The sequence below is a fragment of the Bos indicus genome, chromosome 15 (genome assembly GCF_029378745.1).
Source record: "Bos indicus isolate NIAB-ARS_2022 breed Sahiwal x Tharparkar chromosome 15, NIAB-ARS_B.indTharparkar_mat_pri_1.0, whole genome shotgun sequence".
Taxonomy (NCBI): Eukaryota; Metazoa; Chordata; class Mammalia; order Artiodactyla; family Bovidae; genus Bos; species Bos indicus.
Window position 1 is genome coordinate 80,373,736 of NC_091774.1, and position 17,157 is coordinate 80,390,892.

The window sequence follows — 17,157 nt, forward strand, 5'->3', positions numbered from 1 at the left end:
AGCTAAGCTTGACTACTTGTATCAATGAGAGAAAATTCACTTTTTCCCTCTGAATTTTAATTTTTTCTTGTTTTTTGTAAAGGGTAAAGTTCTTTTTGTGAATTTTCTAAAGCTGTGTACTAAGCAGTAATCTTTTGACAAATGAGTATTGATGAAATGCAGAGAACAAAAGTAACACAACTTTACTTTGTTAAAATTGTCCTGCTGATCACTTTGTTCATGGCCTCTTTCACATCTCTGTTCCTCAGACTGTAGATCATGGGGTTCAACATGGGGATCACTGTGGTGTAAAACACAGCCACCATCTTCCCCTGCTCCACAGACTCCTCTGTGGGACGTCTGAGATACATGAAAATAAGGGTTCCGTAGAATATGACGACAGCTGTCAAATGGGATCCACAGGTGGAGAAGGCCTTGCGCCTCCCTTCCGCTGAGTTCATCCGTACAATGGCAATGAGGATGAACAGGTAAGATAAGATAACTACAGTTAGAGAATATACGAAGTTAATGCCGGCGAGTATGAGCATTGTATATTCTTTTACAAAGGTTCCAGCACAGGCCATTTTGATGAGAGGTGGGTCTGCACAGTAGAAGTGGTTGATCTCAATCTTCCCACAGAAGTACAAGCCATAGGTCCATAATGTTGCTGCCAGACTAACCAGAAAACCATACACATACGGGAAAGAAATCAGTCGGATACAGACAGTCCTTGACATTTTGCTGCCGTAGAGCAAAGGGTCCCCAATGGCCATGTATCTATCAAAGGCCATCACAGCAAGAATAAAAACCTCTACATGGACGAGAGCAATAAAAAAGAAACACTGTACCAAACAGCCAGCGTATGAAATCGTTTTTGTCTCTGATAACAGGTTTTCCAGCATTTTAGGAGTGACATTGGAGGAAAACCACACATCAACAAATGACAAATGACTCAAAAAAAAGTACATGGGGCTGCTGAGTTGTGGACTGACCTTAATTAACAGGATCATGCAGATATTACCCACCACGGTGATCACGTAGACCAGCAGGAAAATGACGAACAAGAGAACTTGCCATTCCCGACGACTGGTTAGTCCCAAAAGAATAAACTCTGTCACATCCGTGAAGTTGAGCATTTTCTCTGTTCTTGGTCAATATTATTTATAAGCCTCTGTGATAATTAAAATGAAACAAATTTAAAATCAAGTATTTATTACTAATTTATATTTTTATGTCCCCTTTCAATTTTTACTTTATTAAATATCTATGAATGTGTTATTCCATTCTTTTCAACAAATCATGTCTGAACACTTGCCATGTAACAGTCTCTCTGATAATTATGAATACTAGATGGATAAATACACAACTATAATTATATAACAGTTACACAACTCTAATTACATAACAGTTGTATAAAATGTGATTGAACTAGGCTAGTACTAAAATTTGTAACTGGCCAATTGTCCATTAACTACTTTTTAAATATCCCTTGTTTCTAACACTGGTGTATTTGGTAGTCACATATTTTTAAAATATTTATGGAGGGTTAGTTTCTCTTTTAAACACATCACAAATATTACTTTATCTCCTTCTAATTTTAACCATATTATAAATGGAAGCTACTTAATCAGATGTATTATCAGCCCTCAGTTCAGTTCAGTCACTCAGCTGTGTCCGACTCTTTGGGACCCCATGGACTGCTGCATGCCAGGCTTCCCTGTCTATCACTAACTCCTGGAGCTTGCTCAAACTCAACTATCAGCCCTAATTACTAGATAAAAAGTTATCCTTAAACTAAGCCTGCTAGTTGTGCTCATTTAAAGAGAGACAACCTGGTCACAATAGTTATCAAAATAAAGAGGCAAACCTCACATTCAAGCATTATGCATATTCCCTAGCTAAGGACTCTTTCATATCTAACATGCAATTATAATCAACTAGATATCCTCCACAATTATGTGCTGCAGATTAAGAAATAAGTAAGACAAAGAGATTAATGCTAATCTTTAGAGTTGTATTAATGTAATAAAATACTACAATATCATACCTATTCTTCTGCTGCTGCTGCTGCTAAGTCGCTTCAGTCGTGTCTGACTCTGTGCGACCCCATAGACGGCAGCCAATGAGGCTCCCCCGTCCCTGGGATTCTCCAGGCAAGAACACTGGAGTGGGTTGCCGTTTCCTTCTCCAATGCATGAAAGTGAAAAGTGAAAATGAAGTCGCTCAGTTGTGTCTGACCCTCAGCTACCCCATGGACTGCAGCCTTCCAGGCTCCTCTGTCCATAGGATTTTCCAGGCAAAAGTACTGGAGTGGGGTGCCATTGTCTTCTCTGTACCTATCCTAGAGATGATGAATTATACAGGAGGATATACATGGGTTATATGCAAACACTAGGCCATTGTGTAGGAGAGACTTGAATCTCTACAGAGTTTGGTGTCTTGGGGAGAGAAGCAAACCCTGTTGTATACTGAAGGAGGATTGTATCTGTCTCAAATGTGTTCAAGGGTCATTTTGAGCTTCCTGTGAACTTACTTGCCAAACAGGAACAGGAAGAAGAAAATCAGATTACAGATTTACCTGTAAACTGACCAAATAATGCTAGTTTATTAAAAAATTTTAAGATAATGTATTAATTTTTGGAAAAAAAATTGAATACCCTGAACAAGAACACTGGATATTTAGTGTTTGGCAATTTCATAATCAAAGATAAATTGATGAAAATAAGTTGTAGAAACCATCAAAAATAATAGAGGAAACACAAAGGTGAAGGAGAGGTTTCATCCCTGAAAAGGATTGCAAACGTACCTGCAGGGCATCCTGGTATTAAATCAACAGAATGTGCTTGCGGCTGCTAGTGGTGTTCACCCGCATGTGCGACTCACCCTGCAGTGTTCGATCTTCGTTCCCTGAGCAGGGATGTAACCTGTGTCCCCTGAATGGGGAGTGTGGTGTATTAACCACAGGACTGCTAGGGATGTCCCCGCACTAATGCATTTTTAAAGGATAAGCAATAGAGAACAGTTTATTTGGCAAGTCAGATCTAACTGTGTGGTATCAAGGATGATCTAGGGGAAAAAAAAAAGATATGAAAAAACAGTTCAAACCATTCCATCCTAAAGGAAATTAATCTCGAACATTCATTGAATGGACTGATGCTGAAGCTGAAGCTGGACACTTAACTTTGGACACAATGCAAAGAGCCGACTCATTGGAAAAGATCCTGATGCTGGGAAAGGTTGAGCACAGGAGGAGAAGGGGACAACAGAGGATGAGAAGGTTAGATAACATCAGTGATTCAATGGACGTGAATTTGAGCAAACTCTCCAAGAGATAGTGGAGGATTGAGGAGCCTGGCATGCTACAGCCATGGGGTCACAAAGAGTTGGACACAACTTAGCAACAGGAAAAACAAGCAGCAACATGAAAAGGTAGTGGTGTTAGTACTTTGCAAAAGCTAAATACATGAAATTCTGAGTGCTGGTTAGTCTGATAATTGTTACCTTTAGTGAACTCACAGGGAAACTGGAGTGGTCAGATCTGATCTTAGGAGGGATGAGGTTTGGGAAAAAAGTGAAGAGTCTGGGGAACTTAGAAGCGCTTAGATGTTTTTCCTCGCCATCTCCAAGCAAACCTATGGACACAAAACCTCCCATATTGTATTTCTCTGTGTTTCAAATTCAGTTACCTATAAATGTGGATTGTTTTTTCCCCAAGGCCAGGAAAGAGGAAACATTAAGTATTACATTTAAAGAATTCTGTCTCTAAGATTTTTTAATATAAATTTATTTATTTTAATTGGAGGTTAATTACTTTACAATATTGTATTCGTTTTGCCATACATCAACATGAATCTGCCACAGGTATACACGTGTTCCCCATCCTGAATCCCCTTCCCTTATTGTGAGACTTTGAATTTTGGTTCCATGACTTAATTTATGAACTTCGGCAATTTTTATTAATATTGTGTTTTGTCTTTATCTATGTTTAACATGATATAATATTAATATACTGTTAAATTTGTTGTGATATGAAAAGAGACATTGCACATCAATATGTAATAAATACACAAGGCAGAATTACTATTAAATGCACTCCTGTCAATAGTAGCTTCCATCAATAGTTTATAACAGTCAAGTAATCAAACTTCTCCAAAAAATTTCCTATGTCTCTCTCTTTGACAAACATACAAATATACACCTCCAGGCAAGGATAATACATATGGGATAATTAATGTTAATTGATAAATAATAAAAGAAAATAAAAACTAAGGCACAATCCTCCTCTTGCAGCTCTAGATAGATACATTTGTATACCAACCTCAGAATAAAGGGAAGCATTCCCAGTTAAGATGCAGAATTCAAAACAAACTGCTGTATAAGAGATGGCAATATGCAAAAGAGAAACTGGAAATCCACAAGAGAAATTTCCTTTAAATGCTTGCCTTAGGAAAAAAAAAAATGAAGCAATTAAGTTTTCCCTAGAAATTTCCCTAGAAATCTCTGAGGAAGAGTCAGCTCTTGGTTTCCCTACTTTTCATAACAGATTTGAATAATTTTACTTTCCCACAAATCCAAGTTATTTTGAAAGTGTCCTGGGATCAAATAACATACTTTGTTTGGATTTGCATCACACTCAGCTCTGCAATGATGTCGGTCATCCTGCATAAGCCAAGTCCATGCTCTGGGCTGCTTGGTCTGTGCCACTTGAATTTTCCAGTGAAAGATGAAGTGCGTATTACTCCTTATAACCAAAATTATGGCATATAATATAATGTATGAAAAAATTATCTTCAAAATGCATTTTTCAAAGCATGAAGAATGAATCCTTTCCAACTCCCTCATTTTATAAACAAGTAGACCTAGAAACTGAATCACAGCCACAACAAAGCATTTATTACAGTTAGCACATGCCAGACATTATGGTATTTTAATTCTCATAACTACCTCCTGAGGTAATCATTATTATCCATTTTCAGACCAAAAAATTAGTCTTAGAGAAGTTCAGTAACTTGGTCAAGGTCACACTTTCAATGAATCAGGGACAATCCTGATTCCAGAGTTGTGCTGTTAATCATCCCATTCTATTGTCCAATAAATATTAGTAAGTATTAATAGAGCAAAGCAAAACTCAAGTCCTGCCCTTGAAGAGTGTCATTGCCTCTGTATTACTGATGTATTTTCAGTGTTCTACAACAATGTTATGAACTTGGGAAATAAAAATGTGTTCTTTGTACAGCCTAAAAATTATGGATAGTTTTAATGATGCATGCATTTGAGTTGCCTAGGGATTCATGCCCCCCTCTCAAACTTGTTTCCTTTCTTGGCCAGATCAGGATATTGCACTCATACCGCCTCCCCTTCAGTTGCTTCAACAGTAGCCTATTCCAGCTTATGATCTGTGGAGGACATTGCTGCTTGTCCTCCAAACCCGTTCTTCTTCCATTGCAATAAATTTTGATGAGAGGGCCTTGCTCATGGCCCTGCCCCAGGACCTATAACAACACTGGCCACATGGTACATGTACAAGAAATACTTTTTCAGTAAAGCAAATGGGAAATTATCATGTTTTCAATAGGTGAACTATACATGTAAGAAAGGCACATATCTGAGTAATACCTAGATACATCTCAGAATAAGATTGAAAAGCTCCACGCTTACAGTGAAGCCATATTTTGGAATTGAAGAGTGCTCACTAAGCATTTGTGAATCAGTGCTGTATGTGGATCTTCAGAGAAAAAGTGCTGTCTTGAGAGAATCCTTGTGCTCCCCAGGGCTAGGAGTCTACTCCCCATAGAAGTCTGGGGACTAGCATCTTAAACAGTAACCTACCTCAGAGCGCAGAATTTTTATTTCAGTTGCAAATTAACTGTTTATCCCCTCAAATATTTTATTTAGTTTGATTTTTTAAGGCCAGCCTCCATAAGACATGAAATAGCCTCATGGGATTCCTCTGTGTCTTAAGGTACAAACGTGGTTCTCATTGTGAATGACAACCACTCCTTTAACATAGAGAAATCTAGGCAGGGCAACTGCCACAGAGCAAGTCACTGAGTCTTATGATTCTACATCCAGGTCACAAAGATGATGACTTAAGGTGTAGCTATGTGATTCCTGCAAAAACAGCCTTCTCTGTTTCTTTGGGGTTCCCTACATAAAATTAATAATCTCCTCCCCTGAATTTTCTTAGAATTTAGTTCTTGTTGCTTATAGAGTTCTTATTACATTATATCACATGTAAGTGTCTGTTTCAAAACTATGGACAATCTGAGACATGACACAGTGTCTTACTCCTTATTGCATCCTTTATACTCATTTAATACAAAGTGTTTCCCTAGGTCATGTGGGGAGTATCATGTGGAGAATATATAAGGTATATATTCCTATCCTGTTCATTCACATGGGGACACATACCTAGAGACACCCAGAGTATATAATAGATATCCCACATATCCATCTCCACAAATCCCACCCCACATTTCCCCACTCAACTAGCACACACTCCAAAATGCACACGTTCATCCTAGGTGGCAGTGGAACTCAGATTTTGGTTGTGATTCATTTTTTCAGGGGGTTACATCTGTAAGAATTCTTACATATTTTGGATGATGGAATGGACTTCCATTAGAGTATTACATGGGTTTCTACCAGGAAACTTGGAGCCTATTTAGCCTAAGAATACCTTAAATAAAGTCTTATCTTTGTATTTTCAAATAAAATGGCTAATAGAGTTTCAGGAACCTGTGAGAGAAGAGCTGGAGATTATAACTTCAGTGCCCAAGTACCCAGGACTCCTGAGTTTCTTTGCAGTTATTATGGAGAAAGTGACTCATGTCAACACATTTGTACCATGTGTTGTACAATGCAATATGCATTCTCTCAAGAAAAATGTAAATTTGAAAAGAATAAAATGTGATGTGTGTGTATGTGTTTCTGTGTGTTTGTCTGTATTAGAGAAGGAGAGAACAAGGAAGAGAGAGCCAGAGAGAGATAAATACAACTTATATTGGAGAGCTTAACTATAATGAGTTTGATACATGTAGAAATGAATGTAACCATAAGATCTACTTTACAAAGCTATCTCAAATATTCAGCAAGTGGCAAAATTGCTGTAAGTTCTGCTAAAGTATCCAGACTCATGGAAGTTATGATCCAGAAAGATCTTGAGATCAGATGCTACAGTCTACAAATACACTGGATGAACACACAAAAATAAGTGACTCAAAGTGTAAGTTGCTCAGTCATGTCCAACTCTTTGCAACCCCATGGACTATACAGTCCATGGAATTCACCAGGCAATAATACTGGAGTGGGTAGCCTTTCCCTTTACCAGGGGATCTTCCAATCCAGGGATTGAACCCACGTCTCCCGCATTGCGGGCTGATTCTTTACCAGCTGAGCCTCAATGGAAGTCCAAGAATACTGGAGTTGGTAGCCTATCCCTTCTCCAATGGATTAATCTGACCCATGAATTGAACCAGGGTCTCCTGCCTTGCAGGCAGATTCTTTACCAACTGAGCTATCAGGGAGGTGGCTCAATGTTACCCAAAACTTAACTTGAAATTTGCAAAATCAGTAACATTATTTAACATTGACTTTACATCATCATTTTTCATGTAACACTAAACCAACTCTCAAAAGAAAGTAGAGAAAGTGGTACATTTTTGAAAAGAAAAAAAAAAAAAGAGGTAACAAAGGTTATCCAAATCCATTTGCTAATATAGAATTAAAAGGCTTTAATATATATTTTAAAATGTATTCATAATCAGCAACTAATTTGATATATTGAGAGTTTGCAACAAATGATAAACACATGGTCTTACCGCCAAAAGAAATTACTTTTAACTCACTTAGAAAGTAATATTAACTGTGTAAGATCTTAAAATGTTTAAGGGGTTTAAGTTTTCCAACTCTAGACACAGTAATAGTAATATAATTTAATCAAAATTAGCAACGATAGTATGCAAAGAACTTTAAAATCAGATCAGATCAGTCGCTCAGTCATGTCCAACTCTTTGCGACCCCATGAATTGCAGCACGCCAGGCCTCCCTGTCCATCACCAACTCCCTGAGTTCACTGAGACTCATGTCCATCGAGTCAGTGATGCCATCCAGCCATCTCATCCTCTGTCGTCCCCTTCTCCTCCTGCCCCCAATCCCTCCCAGCATCAGAGTCTTTTCCAATGAGTCAACTCTTCGCATGAGGTGGCCAAAGTACTGGAGTTTCAGTTTTAGCATCATTCTTTCCAAAGAAATCCCAGGGCTGATCTCCTTCAGAATGGACTGGTTGGATCTCCTTGCAGTCCAAGGGACTCTCAAGAGTCTTCTCCAACACCACAGTTCAAAAGCATCAATTCTTCGGCACTCAGCCTTCTTCACGGTCCAACTCTCATATCCATACATGACCACAGGAAAAACCATAGCCTTGACTAGATGAACCTTTGTTGGCAAAGTAATGTCTCTGCTTTTGAATATGCTATCTAGGTTGGTCATAACTTTCCTTCCAAGGAGTGTCTTTTAATTTCATGGCTGCAGTCACCATCTGCAGTGATTTTGGAGCCCAGAAAAATAAAGTCTGACACTGTTTCCACTGTTTCCCCATCTATTTCCCATGAAGTGATGGGACCAGATGCCATAATCTTCATTTTCTGAATGTTGAGTTTTAAGTCAACTCTTTCACTCTCCACTTTCACTTTCATCAAGAGGCTTTTGAGTTCCTCTTCACTTTCTGCCATAAGGGTGGTGTCATCTGCATATCTGAGGTTATTGATATTTCTCCCGGCAATCTTGATTCCAGCTTGTGTTTCTTCCAGTCCAGTGTTTCTCATGATGTACTCTGCATAGAAGTTAAATAAACAGGGTGACAATATATAGCCTTGACGAAGTCCTTTTCCTATTTGGAACCAGTCTGTTGTTCCATGTCCAGTTCTAACTGTTGCTTTCTGACCTGCATACAAATTTCTCAAGAGGCAGATCAGGTGGTCTGGTATTCCCATCTCTTTCAGAATTTTCCACAGTTTATTGTGATCCACACAGTCAAAGGCTTTAGCATAGTCAATAAAGCAGAAATAGACGTTTTTCTGGAACTCTCTTGCTTTTTCCATGATCCAGCAGATGTTGGCAATTTGATCTCTGGTTCCTCTGTCTTTTCTAAAACAAGCTTGAACACCAGGAAGTTCACAGTTCACAAATTGCTGAAGCCTGGCTTGGAGAATTTTGAGCATTACTTTACTAGCGTGTGAGATGAGTGCAATTGTGTGGTAGTTTGAGCATTCTTTGGCATTTCCTTTCTTAGGGATTGGAATGAAAACTGATCTTTTCCAAATTTGCTGGCATATTGAGTGCAGCATTTTTACAGCATCATCTTTCAGGATTTGGAATAGCTCAACTGGAATTCTATCACCTCCACTAACTTTGTTCATAGTGATGCTTTCTAAGGCCCACTTGAGTTCACATTGCAGGATGTCTGGCTCTAGGTCAGTGATCACACCATCGTGATTATCTGGGTTGTGAAGATCTTTTTTGTACAGTTTTTCTATGTATTCTTGCCATCTCTTCTTAATACCTTCTGCTTCTGTTAGGTCCATACCATTTCTGTCCTTTACTGAGCTCATCTTTGCATGAAATGTTCCGCACTCATGATATACCTATATCTATGTGGAAATGAATTCATATGCATTTCTGCTTTTCCAGAGGTAAATAAAAATATCCACTTGTACAAAGAAGGTTTATTTTCATAGTGCATCAGTATAATTTTATACTGATATCTTTGCAGCTAATTTTGTGATTAAGTATATAAATTAAATGCACAAATGACATTTCAGTAGGTTTGAATTATGTATTTATTTATATTAGAGGACATAGAAACTTTAGAGAAAACCAAATTTTAAAGTTGTTGCCTCATACTTGTATGACAAAATTTCTCTTGAATTATGAGACAAACTAAATTATGTTAATATTATATGTATGGACATATGTATGGACACACACACACATATATATATATCTCATGTCATTGTTAATAGCAAATAGACAACAACAAATTTTTTATTTCTTTCAATGCAAATAATATTTTAAAATATTTTAAATTTTCAAATAATTATTTGGTCAAAAATAGGCAAAATAATCCACAGGAATATTGATTTAATTTTTTAAGTGGAATCTGGAGAACTGTGCTTTCAGTATGAGAAATTCACTAATTCCGCCCACTTTTCAGTGAGAATGAAGACGCTAGCTGGTGTCCATGAGATGTGTGCGGCCTGGTCCCTGTTGGCCTTAGGTTAGAATATAGAGGTTCTAGGAATCAGTAAAGAGAAACACTTACTCTACTCTGTGTTGTGAACACCAAAAAACTGAAAAAAGATGAAATACAATAGGGTTCCTGTTTTCAAAGCAGAAGTCTCTGAATAGATCCATGTCTCACACTGAAAGTAGCATTAAATATCACACAAGCTCAAAACCATTAGCAAGGCCACAATTTTTACACACTCAGCCTAGAAAACTAAACAAAATGTTATTTTTCTACACCAAATTAACCTCTTAATAGGTGCATTGATAAGCCTTTCCTAAACTCACCCACTGCATTTTTGAATAAAAAAAAATAAAGCAAAATCATCTCATTCTAGCTGAGTGTGAATCACTTCAATGACTAGACCTGTGAACTTAGGCTCAAATAACATATTCTATTAATTTATTTACTAAATTTAAGTCATTTGATTACTTATGTAAGCATGAATCGGTCAATCGACTTCTTTCTCTGAATTTTAGTCTTCCTCTTGATTTTCTTTCTATGCAAGATGTCTTCAGCTATGTACTGAGCAATGATCTGTTGACACATATGAATGAATAGTAGAGGACCGATGTAATACAACTTTATTTTGACTTGTTAAAATTCTTCCAATCACTTTGTTCATGGCCTCTTTCACATCTCTGTTCCTCAGACTGTAGATCATGGGGTTCAACATGGGGATCACTGTGGTGTAAAACACAGCCACCATCTTCCCCTGCTCCACAGACTCCTCTGTGGGACGTCTGAGATACATGAAAATAAGGGTTCCGTAGAATATGACAACAGCTGTCAAATGGGACCCACAGGTGGAAAAGGCCTTGCGCCTACCTTCCGCCGAGTTCATCCGTAGAATGGCAATGAGGATGAACAGGTAAGATAGGATAACTACAATTAGAGAATATGTGAAATCAATGCCAGCTAGTGTGATCATCGTGTATTCTTTTACAAAGGTTCCAGCACAGGCCATTTTGATGAGAGGTGGGTCTGCACAGTAGAAGTGGTTGATCTCAATTTTCCCACAAAAGTACAAGCCATAGGTCGATAATGTTGATACCAGACTAATCAGAAAACCATACACATAAGGGAAAGAAATCAGTCAGATACAGACAACCCTTGACATTTTGCTGCCGTAGAGCAAAGGGTCCCCAATGGCCATGTATCTATCAAAGGCCATCACAGCAAGAATAAAAACCTCTACATGGACGAGAGCAATAAAAAGAAACACTGTACCAAATAGCCAGCGTATGAAATCGTTTTTGTCTCTGATAACAGGTTTTCCAGCATTTTAGGAGTGACATTGGAGGAAAACCACATATCAACAAATGACAAATGACTCAAAAAAAAGTACATGGGGCTGCTGAGTTGTGGACTGACCTTAATTAACAGGATCATGCCGATATTACCCACCACGGTGATCACATAGACCAGCAGGAAAATGACGAACAAGAGAACTTGCCATTCCCGACGACTGGTTAGTCCCAATAGAATAAACTCTGTCACATCCGTGAAGTTGAGCATTTTCTCTTCTCTAAGTCAATATTTGATACAAACTTCTATGATAAGTTTTAGTAAATAAATTTAAAATCAGATGTTGATTATTATCAATTTACATTTTATTCATGCTCTCTTTTATTTTAATTAAATAACTATGACTTCATTTTGACAGTCTTTTTCAGCAATTTTTTTTCTGAGCACCTGCTGTTTAACAAGCTCCCTGAAGGTATCTACATTGACAAATATAATACACTGACCCACTTACATAAGAGTTGTACAAAATGTGATTGAAACATGCTATTCCTAAAAATTGTAATTGTCCAAATGTCCAAGTGTGTATGTGTGTGTGTATTCAGTTGTGTCCGACTCTTTAGGACTCCAGGGACTATAGCCCACCAGAGTCTTTGCAGGCAAAAATACTGGAGTAGATTGCCATTTCCTCCTCAAGGGGATCTTCCCAACCCAGGGCTGAACCGGAGTCTCCTGCATTGGCAGGTGGATTCTTTACCACTTAGCCACCAGGGAAGCTCAAGACTATTTCTTAAATATCCCTTGCTTTCAACTGGCATTTTGGTAATTATTCATTTTAAGATATTTATGGAGGGTAAGATTTCTCTTTTTAATGTCACTCAAAAATAATACTTTTTCTCCATTTTAATATAAGCATGTTCTCCAGGATTATGGGCTTCCCTGGTGGCTCAGACAGTACAGTGTCTTCCTGCAATGTGGGAGACCTGGGTTCAATCCCTGGGTCAGGAAGATCCCCTGGAGAAGGAAATGGCAACACACTCCAGTATTCTTGCCTAGAGAAACCCATGGACAGAGGAGCCTGGTGGGCTGCTGTCCATAGGGTCGCATAGAGTTGGACACAACTGAAGTGACTTAGCATGCATGCATGCATCCAGTACTCTTTCCTGGAAAATTCCATGGATGGAGGAGCCTGGTGGGCTACAGTCCATGGGGTCGCAAAGAGTCAGACAAGACTGAGCGACTTCACTTTCACTTCCAGGATTATAGAGAAAAACCATTTAATCCAATAAACTGTCAGCCCTAAATATCAGATAAAATTTGTTTTTAATCTAACCTCATACTTGGACTCATTTAAAAAGGGACAAACTGTTCCCAGTAATCTTTGAAATAAAGGGTTAAATCACTTACACACTTTCATATATTGTGTGTATTCCCTGGATAAGGACTCTGACAAACCTAGCATGTAATTATAATCTACTAGATACCCTCCACTGTTATGTTCTGCAGATTCAAAGATAAGACCAGATCAGTGTCACTAGTGAGAAGTGGTAGTAATGTAATTAAACCTTGTAAAATCATGATGTATTCCTACAGTGTTATAATATGGGGATACAGCAGGGAATGATTGACTCTTCCGTGGAGATCCAGTGGTCTAAGAAAGCTTCTTGGATAGTTACAAATTTATTTTCAAATACAGATTGTATCATATGAACCTCTCCAGGACAGTACTTCACAAAATATTTTCATGAGAAAATACTAGTGCCTTGCATTCTGTTAATAAGTATTATGGAGGAAAATCCACAAGCGTTTATTCATCAAATAATGAGAAATCTTTGTGTCTTATCCAAATTCTTATAATTATGCAACTTACCTCATAAAATATGCAAAACTGTTTGGGAAAGAATTCTAATACACTTAGTCTAGCTAGCATTTACTTAGCTTTAAATGAGAGAAAGGAGAAAGAGTTAGAGGTGACTTTAAGTATATGAAAGGATGGCATAGGTTTTATGCAATCATGACACCATTGTATACAAGGGACTTGAGTTTCTGCAGATTTGGGGATCCTGGGGGGATAGGGTGGAGGGTGATGCTCTAGAAGCAATCCTTCTGAGATACGAAGGAGAGCCATATTTGTCCTAAATGTGCCACAGTATCATTTTGAGCTGCTTGTGAACCTGCTCAGTCCAAGGGAACCAGAACAAGAAAAATGGAACAAAGAACTGTTTGTAAACCACCCAAACAATGCAACTTAATAAAAAGTTTTAAAAATAGTATGTTATACACAAAAATAAACTCAAAATGGATTAAAGATCTCAACGTAAGACCAGAAACTATAAAACTCCTAGAGGAGAACATAGGCAAAACACTCTCCGACATACATCACAGCAGGATCCTCTATGGCCCACCTCCCAGAATATTGGAAATAAAAGCAAAAATAAACAAATGGGACCTAATTAACCTTAAAAGCTTCTGCACATCAAAGGAAACTATTAGCAAGGTGAAAAGACAGCCTTCAGAATGGGAGAAAATAATAGCAAATGAAGCAACTGACAAACAACTAATCTCAAAAATATACAAGCAACTCCTACAGCTCAACTCCAGAAAAATAAACGACCCAATCAAAAAATGGGCCAAAGAACTAAATAGACATTTCTACAAAGAAGACATACAGATGGCTAACAAACACGTGAAAAGATGCTCAACATCACTCATTATCAGAGAAATGCAAATCAAAACCACTATGAGGTACCATTTTACACCAGTCAGAATGGTTGCGATCCAAAAGTCTACAAATAATAAATGCTGGAGAGGATGTGGAGAAAAGGGAACCCTCTTACACTGTTGGTGGGAATGCAAACTAGTACAGCCACTATGGAGAACAGTGTGGAGATTCCTTAAAAAACTGGAAATAGAACTGCCTTATGATCCAGCAATCCCACTGCTGGGCATACACACTGAGGAAACCAGAAGGGAAAGAGACACGTGTACCCCAATGTTCATCGCAGCACTGTTTATAATAGCCAGGACATGGAAGCAACCTAGATGTCCATCAGCAGATGAATGGATAAGAAAGCAGTGGTACATATACACAATGGAGTATTACTCAGCCATTAAAAAGAATGCATTTGAATCAGTTCTAATGAGGTGGATGAAACTGGAGCCTATTATACAGAGTGAAGTAAGCCAGAAGGAAAAACATAAATACAGTATACTAACACATATGTATGGAATTTAGAAAGATGGTAACAATAACCCGGTGTACGAGACAGCAAAAGAGACACTGATGTATAGAACAGTCTTATGGACTCTGTGGGAGAGGGAGAGGGTGGGAAGATTTGGGAGAATGGCATTGAAACATGTAAAATATCATGTAAGAAACGAGTTGCCAGTCCAGGTTCGATGCACGATACTGGATGCTTGGGGCTAGTGCACTGGGACGACCCAGAGGGATGGTATGGGGAGGGAGGAGGGAGGAGGGTTCAGGATGGGGAACACATGTATACCTGTGGCGGATTCATTTTGATATTTGGCAAAACTAATACAATTATGTAAAGTTTAAAAATAAAATAAAATTAGAAAAAAAAATAGTATGTTAGCTTTTGAATAAGATCAATGCCCTCAACCAAAAAAAAAAAAAAGGATTTTTAAAGATTGAGATATTAATGAAAGATATGTTTTAGACACCATCATAAATGATAGAGAAAATACAAAGATGAAGGAGAGATTCTGAATGTGGAAAGAGATTACAAATATGTTAATAGAGCATGTTGATATTGTGTTAACAAAATGTGCCAGGATTTTGCACTTACTTTTAAAACAGCAGAAGAGGAATTTTTATTTGGAATGTCAGATCTCATTGCATCTAACTGTACCAAGGATGATCCAGAAAGATGATATAAAAGATCAGTGTTGTTAGTACCTCACAAAGGCAAAATAGATGAAAACCTGTGTGGTGGTTAGACAGGTAATTGAGATCTCTGAGGAACTCACAGGGAAAATGGAATAGTCAGGTCTGATCTTAGGAATTATGGAGACTGGAAAAAAGAGAAGGATTTGGAGACAGACAGTTTTGCTCACCATCTTCTTCAGGCAAAAATATGTACAAAAACTACCCATATTGTATCACCCTGGCTTTCAAATTAAGTTACCAGTAATTGTAGATTATTTTCCCCCAGGACCAGAAAAGAGGAAACATTAAGTATTCCAGTTAGAGAATTCTGTTTCTGTTGTAAAGTGGTTTTGAATTCTGGCCCCATGACTTATTTTGTGAACTTAGGCAGGCTTTGCTCTTAGTTTGTTTTGTGTTTCATTTTTCTGTGTCTTAAGATGATGTAACAAGTATTAATTAACAGTATTAACTTCATTGTTTGAGAGTATGAAAAGACATATTCAGATCTCTTGCAACCCCATGGATGGCAGCCCACCAGATTCCTCTGTCCATGGGATTCTCCAGGCAAGAATACTGGAGTAAGTTGCCATTTCCTCCTCCAATAATAAATAAGAAGGTGCAATTATTACTGAATGCACTTGTGGAAACTGTAGCTTCATTAATAGCTTTTAATAATCAAATATTCAAATCTAAATATAAAATTTCTGTCTCTGACAAATAGACACCTCCATACATGGATAATATAAATGGAATAATTAATGAAGAATATAATAAAATAAAATATATAATGAAAGCTTCATCTTCCAGCTCCAGATAGATGTGTTTGTATACCAACCTCTAAATAGAGCAAAGTATTCCCAGGAAGGATGCAGAATGGGAAAGTGAATGTTGTGTAAGAGATGAGATGATGCCAGGTAGAAAAGAAACTGGAAATCCACAAGAGAAGTTTGCCTTATTAAAAAAAAAATTAAGAATCTTCTAGAAATAACCCTGGGGAAAGTATATCTCTAGAGTAAAAGTTGATCACTGAGTTTTTGTTTTGTAACAGATTAGCAAAAAATCCACCTCCCCCATTCAAGTTATTTTGAAAGTATTCTGGGATCAAATAACGTTCTTTGCTTTGGGTTTGCATCACACTAAACTTGGTGATGACGTTCCTCAACATTCATAAGCCCAGCTTGTGTTCTGTGCTTCATGGCTCACAGGACCTTGGCCTCTAGTCCCTTATCATGCCTATGGTCTCATATTCCATTAGTTTTCTCACTGCCCTGGGCTGCAGCCACACTGGCTTCCATTTGTTCTTAAAACTTTCCTTGAACGCTTGCATCTGCCTTTTCCTTAGTTACTCCATCTTCTAAAACACTGCTCCGTAAGGACCTCCATGGCTCATCTCTAAACCACCTTCATGAGATTTTTGTTCAATTATCCTCTTCTCAATGAAATCAACCTTCATTCTCATATCTGAGCCAGAGATCCCCCTTTGCTCCTTTATCTTACAAGATGATTTTTTCCAGATTTTTCTATAACATCACTAATATACTCTAAGATTTATTTATGTATTTTCCTGATGGTTTATGCTTGTTTCACACAAATGGAATATAAGTCTCATGAGATCAAGGATTTCTTTTTCTGTTTTGTTCACTGATAACAAATAACTAAAACAGAGCCTCAAACATAACAGGCACTCAGCTAATATTCGTTGGATAAATAAGTGAATTAATTAATTCAACTGAAGGTTAAAATGCTTAGAAGTAGGCCA

At 37.8% G+C, this 17,157-nt stretch overlaps 1 protein-coding gene and 1 pseudogene across 1 annotated transcript; both read right to left on the reverse strand.

Annotated features, from left to right (window-relative positions):
* Window positions 1-182: 182 nt before the first annotated feature.
* LOC139187204 (olfactory receptor 5M3) lies at window positions 183-1,115 on the reverse strand. The gene has a single exon (XM_070803208.1). The coding sequence runs from the start codon at window positions 1,113-1,115 to the stop codon at window positions 183-185; it is 933 nt and encodes a 310-aa protein (XP_070659309.1).
* A 9,663-nt stretch (window positions 1,116-10,778) lies between these two features.
* Window positions 10,779-11,782, reverse strand: LOC139187263 (olfactory receptor 5M3-like; annotated as a pseudogene).
* Between the last annotated feature and the right edge of the window lie 5,375 nt (window positions 11,783-17,157).